Source organism: Lepeophtheirus salmonis, chromosome 14 (genome assembly GCF_016086655.4).
Source record: "Lepeophtheirus salmonis chromosome 14, UVic_Lsal_1.4, whole genome shotgun sequence".
NCBI lineage: Eukaryota > Metazoa > Arthropoda > Copepoda > Siphonostomatoida > Caligidae > Lepeophtheirus > Lepeophtheirus salmonis.
In genome coordinates, this window is record NC_052144.2 from 13,881,774 (window position 1) to 13,888,501 (window position 6,728).

The following is a 6,728-nucleotide window of genomic DNA, read 5'->3' on the forward strand; positions in this document are numbered from 1 at the left end:
GAATAAATGAGTAAGTGGATTAGGTTGAACTTTAGAGTGGCCCATTTTTATTGTAATTTTTTTAATTCAAGACAATTAAAAAAGTCCCAATGTATAAAGTATGGAGTCAATCAGACCATTCTCGACAGGGTATTGACCATATTTGAAATGAAAAAGGGGTCAAAATTAAACATTTCATATCTAAAAATATCCTTTTAAATGTTACAGGTTCAATGTTTCACGAACCCTCCCTCGCGATTTAAAAATAATCAACATTCTCTATCCAAGAAAGTCTATAGTTAGAGAAACGGACACGTTCATCATTTTTCTTTTACATAGTTTCCCCAAGAATCACTAATCAGTAAACAAGAGATCTCTGCATCAAGGTTATTGCCCAAATTATTGAATTATAATTATGCTCTAAAAAATTATAAAATTTATTTTAAAACAAAAACACATAACCCTAATCCTCTACGAAGAGTATTTATATTCTATATTTTTTGATCGAGGTTACGTAAATCCTCAACATAATTCATATACATAGTTTTTATTTCAAACTTCTTTCTCCTCTTTCCTTTTTAGTCTCTTTAGATGAAATAACCAAATACAGCAATGAGTTCTACTAATATCTTGAGTGGAGCAAGACAACCTCATGCAAGTCATTTTTCTAGGATTGAAAATCAAATGGCAAAACCTAATTGACTTAGTACAATATATCTTATTTTTTATTCTCAAGATCTTTAATTCTAATTAATTATTTGAATGAATTAAATCAAACAAGAACAGAAGGGGACACTTTATTTTTGAAGGACAAAATAATCAATTATTAATAATGTTTTGAACATTTACCATTACTTATCTTTAGCTGTCTTTGTTTATTAAAATTTAAATTTTCCCCCTGCATGAGGTTGAGTGACTAAGCCTTATTGCACTCCTTATTAGTAGGTAGACCTCATTGCCGTATCTTTGTTTATTTCAAAAAGGTGATTCTGAAGAGTTGACGCAACCTTTGATTTGATTACTGTGTTTTTAATTTCACCATTGTAGAGTTCTGTTTTTTATCTTATGTGATGCTATGAAGTATGAAGACTAAACTATAGTTACTTCTCACTCAGTAGATGTAGACCGTAGACAGTGCTGAGATCCAAGAAAAGGGAAGCCTCCAACAAGTGTTGAGGATGGCTGGTGGAAATAGTAAGAAGTCGAAGAAGGACAAATACGATAAGAAGCGGAAGAAACGTGATCCTTTTGTTGCCGAAGAGAGCAGCAATACTCATCCCAATGCGAGTGGGAATTATTCTCTGAGCGGCGAGGGAGGTGAAGAAAAGGATTGGGTGCCCAACGCAGCCGGGATCAATGTGGAAGAAACGGAAGAAACAAACGCGAACGAAGATGAGTTTGGAGCCAAGGATTTCCGCTCTCAAATGGTTCTTCGGCCTGACCATGAGTCCAGACCTCTTTGGGTTGCTCCAAATGGACACATCTTCCTGGAGACCTTTTCGCCCGTGTACAAGCACGCACATGACTTCCTCATTGCCATTTCGGAGCCTGTTTGTCGCCCAGAAGTGATTCATGAATATAAACTGACCTCTTATTCCCTCTACGCCGCAGTGAGCGTAGGACTTCAGACCTCAGACATTATTGAGTATATCGCTCGACTCTCGAAATCCACTCTTCCAGAAGGGATTGTGAAATACATTCAAATGTGTACACTTTCATACGGAAAGGTCAAATTAGTTCTCAAACACAACAAGTATTTTGTGGAATCTAATTTCCCGGAGTGTCTACAAAAGCTCCTTAAGGATCCTGTCATTCAGCAATGTCGCCTTAAAAGAAACGATGTGACCACTACAACGGATCTGGGACAGGAGGATGAACTCATTCACGAAGAAATCACTAAGACCAACATTCCCCAATTTGTCTCCACAGTCAATACAAAAAAAACAAGCGAAGAAAAAACAGAGGAAGAATCCAAAATTAATGAAAAGGCTGTGCCTGAGGATATTACTGATTTTTATGAAAAATTAGATGCAGATGAGGACGAGGATGAGGCTGCAACAACTAAAACAGTTTCATTTGAAGTGGATCAAGTAAATAGATTGATTTTGTTTTTTAAAATAATCACCTTTTAGTTTATTTTTGCTTGAATCTAGGAAAAATTGGAAGTACTTCAAAAAAGAACAATGGAATTAGATTTCCCATTGTTGGCAGAGTATGATTTTCGAAATGATACCCTGAACCCGGATATTAACATTGATCTTAAGCCCATGGCTGTACTTCGTCCTTATCAAGAAAAGTCTCTTCGTAAAATGTTTGGTAATGGTCGTGCTAGATCAGGTGTCATTGTTTTACCTTGTGGTGCTGGCAAATCTTTAGTGGGTGTCACAGCCTGTTGCACAGTTCGAAAAAAGGCAATGGTACTCTGTAACTCAGGTGTGTCTGTTGAACAATGGAAGCAACAATTTAAAATGTGGTCCACGGCTGACGACGCCATGATATGTCGATTTACCTCCGACGCCAAAGATAAACCGATGGGGTGTGCTATCCTCATTACTACATTTAATATGATCACGCATACGCAAAAGAGGTCATGGGAAGCTGAGCAAACTATGAAATGGATTCAAGATCAGGAGTGGGGAATCATGGTTTTAGATGAGGTACATACGATTCCTGCTAAAATGTTTCGACGTGTTCTTACGCAAGTTCATTCACATAGTAAGTTGGGTTTGACGGCAACTCTTGTTCGAGAAGATGACAAAATTGCTGACCTTAATTTCTTGATTGGCCCAAAATTGTATGAAGCTAATTGGTTAGAGCTTCAAAAAGAAGGATTTATTGCAAGGGTACAGTGTGCAGAAGTTTGGTGCGAAATGACCCCTGAGTTCTATGGGGAATATCTCACAATAGCATCTATGAAGAAAATGCTTTTGTGTGTCATGAATCCACATAAATTTCGAGCAACACAATTTCTCATCAAATATCATGAAAAGCGAAACGATAAGATTATTGTTTTCTCTGATAACGTGTTTGCCTTGAAACACTATGCCACCAAATTACATAGACCTTTTATTTATGGTCCCACCTCTCAAAATGAACGTATTCAAATCCTGCAAAATTTTAAATATAACCCTAAAGTGAATACAATCTTTGTGTCAAAGGTTGCAGATACATCCTTCGATTTGCCCGATGCCAATGTCCTCATTCAGATATCTTCCCATGGTGGCTCGCGTCGTCAAGAGGCGCAACGACTGGGTCGAATTCTTCGTGCTAAAAAAGGAGCCATTGCTGACGAGTATAATGCATTCTTCTACACTCTAGTGTCCCAGGATACGAGTGAAATGTCCTTCTCGCGAAAGAGACAAAGATTTTTGGTCAATCAGGGATATGCCTACAAAGTTGTGACCAAGCTCACGGGAATGGAAGAGGATAATGAATTGTCCTACAAAACAAAGGAAGAAAGACTTCAACTTCTCACTCAAATACTCGCTTCAACTGACACGGACTTGGACGAAGAAAGGGACTTGAAGGGTGTTGGAGGATTTCAGAGACGCACTGGGAATATGGCATCCATGTCTGGAGCAGATGATAATGTTTATTCTGAAATGCGTCGTAATAAAAGTGGAGCCAAACATCCACTATTCAAAAAGTTCAAGCGATAAGCATTTGTAATACCTTGTCAGTTGCGTTTATGATTTGTCATTTATGTCTTATGTATAAATTATGATGTACCTACTCTTATATTTTCTGTTGCTCATATAATAAACTATTTTATTCTATTATTTTTTCATACTTTTTATAATTTTCAAGTATTGACAGTTTAATTACTAATTAGGTATGGCTTTGTCATGGAAGATCTATTGATCTTTTTAACATTATTCTGGATACATCTCCCCTAGTGTTCATGTGAACATATAACCTAATTTCATGTCCATGTCTCTTGAAAATGTGTTACCTCATTTAACGCAATGCGGGTAGAGTACGTATGTTTTTTTCAATTTATCCACGTAAAGTTCTGGATTATTATTATATTACCAATATCGTGGTAACAAAATAATATGTTGACACATTACTTTTACATTTTCATGATGGTCCCAACTTTCATTACGTACTCGTAATCATCAGGGGGAAGGGCCTCCCAATAATTTTATCAGTAGTAGTATTTGTTGTTCCATTAATGGCGAGTCAATTCATGACGGCCCTGTAATTATAATTGGTTTCAAATACTAGTTTTGGCCTCACATTTCATACATCATAATGTCCAGACTTCTGAGTCATTCTACTCATCGAAGAAGAAATGTCACTCGGTAAGTACGTCTGAATGCTGATTGAATGGATTGTATTAAATTTAGATGCACATAAATAAAAGTGTCGCTCGCCCATATAAAAGAGAGGAGAAGGCGCTCTGGCTGTATAACATTGGAAGTCTCCCCACTATTTAAGGTAAATTCCTGAGTGCTAGGGCAGCTATGTTTAAAGGTGGTTGTAGGATTGGTTCGATGTTATTATAAAGTTGTGTAAAAGATGAAGGGTTGTCACTGGAAATTATTAATATTACTCATAGTAGGATCCGTAAGTGCCTACAATGGTGGAGATAAAATCGATGACTCTAACTGTACGGCTGTCTATCAAAATCGATGTACCTGTGGATACGGGCATTATCCCTATTGGAAACCTACAGAATCATTATACATCGTCAACTGCACAAACTCTGGATTTACTTCGACTGAAATGTTAGAAGACCTAGATGAAAGGATTCAAATCCTCATTTTCACGGGTAATAAACTTCCAGAATTAGAATGGAACATTTTTGGATTCTTTGAGAAAACTGGGAACTTAGAAGTGGTGGATATGTCTCATAATCAAATTGAAGAAATTCCAGGAAAAACTTATCACCGGGTGGGCTTCGTTAGGAAGTTAATACTCAGTCATAATAATCTTAGAATATCGGGAGCTAATTCACATCCGCGTCTCTTTTCTAATTTTTACGAATTAGAAGAGCTTGATCTACGTAACACATTCTCTGAAACAGTTGATGCAGGTTATTATCTCAAAGATTTAAAAGATGTTTTTATTTCCTCAAACATGACAAAGCTTAGAAAGCTTAATTTAGAGCAAAATGAAATATGGTATGTAGTACCCCACATCATAATGATTAAATTTAAGGCTATTAAATAATGTCTGAAACTATGTATATTTTTATAGGGAAATCCAGGATAAAAATATGTTTTGTATCCTTCCATCTCTCAGAGAATTGTACATCGGGGATAATCAGCTTCAATCCATCGATATTGCTCTGAATTGTTTAAAAAAGTTAACACTACTTGACGTTCGATACAATAAAATAAAACGTTTGGATAAAGAAACTATTGATAGATTGGAACAAGCTTTTGGAAATGGTAGTGGTAGACTCATTATGAATGAGAACCCATTTCACTGTGATTGTCATTTAAGACCCTTTTATGATTGGGTCTTTAATACTAAAGCAAATATTAACAAAGAGGTACTCACTTTTTTAAAGGAGAATTTGTATTTTGAAGCTCATACTCCTTTATTTCTATAGGATTTGAGATGTTATGATGGTTGGCCTAAAGGCAATGCTGGACGAAGACTAAGCAGTATTACCAAACTTGAATGTCCTCCGGATCCATTGACAGAAGAGTCGAAGATGGCTGTGAGCACATCCATTACTCAGGCCCTTCTCCTAATTCTTTTACTTCTTGTAGCTACTCTTCTTTCTGTATTTATATGGGTTAATAGAGCCCAATTTAAGGGCCAGTTAGCTCCTGTAGTTAAAAGTGTTCAAAAGTCTATGCAATATAAAACTATCAACAGAGATGATGAAATCATTGCTCCTGAAGTGAATGTCTAAAAGTACTGTTATTAAAGGCCTTGCATTATGATAAATTACTATTTTAATTAATAGGTGTGCACTTTTTACTACAGCTAGTCTTAGCACAAATTATCCTATTTAATCTGCATTTATCTTACTCATATGAAATACTTGTCATTAAAAGGCAACTGTTTCCTTGATAGTTTATTAATACTAAAATACATAACATATTATGTTCAATTCTTTTTACACACTGGCAAATTTTCTTCTTTTAAAGCTACACCATAATTTCATAGATAGTGCCGTATCTACTTTTTAATTAGAGCTTATTTCTATCAGAGCTCATTTTAATTATTGTAATTTTAATATTAATAACTTGTTTTTTATACGTATATATAATATGTGAATGTTTGATATACACTAATAATTTTGTCGTTTGTTTATGAAAGCCAAATATATCTGTTTGTCATTAAAAAAAAAAAAAGTTAATTAACAAGAGTATTAAAAATGCTTTGATTCTGAATCATTTTATTGATATAAATTACATCTTTATGCAAAAATACTGAAATGTTAACTTTTGTTGATTTAAATATGATCATATATATTATTGTGAAAATCAATAGACTGAATTATTTTTAATATCCATTTTTTTTAAATTTGATCTTCCCACTTGTGATCTCCAATTATATTTAAATCCAGTTGTGAAGTCTTACTTTATGGTTATACATGAGTCATAGCTTTAAAACATGTTTTTGATGATATATCAAATGGCAATATTGTCATATAGCCCGTATTGGGGATGCACCGATAAGCAAATTGGTCGTTTAATCCGGAGTTGTTCGTGTAAATACTAATTACAATTAAGACAAGCCCAGTTAATGGCAATAATACTTATATCGTTGTTTAATCTCACTGTCAG

The 6,728-nt window shown here is 35.0% G+C and overlaps 2 protein-coding genes across 2 annotated transcripts; both read left to right on the forward strand.

Moving 5' to 3' along the window:
• On the forward strand, positions 1-3,758 carry hay (ATP-dependent DNA helicase hay). The gene is made up of 2 exons (XM_040725622.2): positions 1-2,069; positions 2,133-3,758. The coding sequence occupies exons 1-2, from the start codon at positions 1,158-1,160 to the stop codon at positions 3,636-3,638; spliced, it is 2,418 nt and encodes an 805-aa protein (XP_040581556.1). The 5' UTR covers positions 1-1,157; the 3' UTR covers positions 3,639-3,758.
• Positions 3,759-3,892: 134 nt separating this feature from the next.
• LOC121129915 (trophoblast glycoprotein) lies at positions 3,893-6,429 on the forward strand. Its single transcript, XM_040725623.2, has 3 exons — positions 3,893-5,105; positions 5,182-5,479; positions 5,540-6,429. Exons 1-3 carry the CDS (start codon positions 4,501-4,503, stop codon positions 5,846-5,848), a joined length of 1,212 nt encoding a protein of 403 aa, XP_040581557.1. The 5' UTR covers positions 3,893-4,500; the 3' UTR covers positions 5,849-6,429.
• The last annotated feature ends 299 nt before the right edge of the window (positions 6,430-6,728 follow it).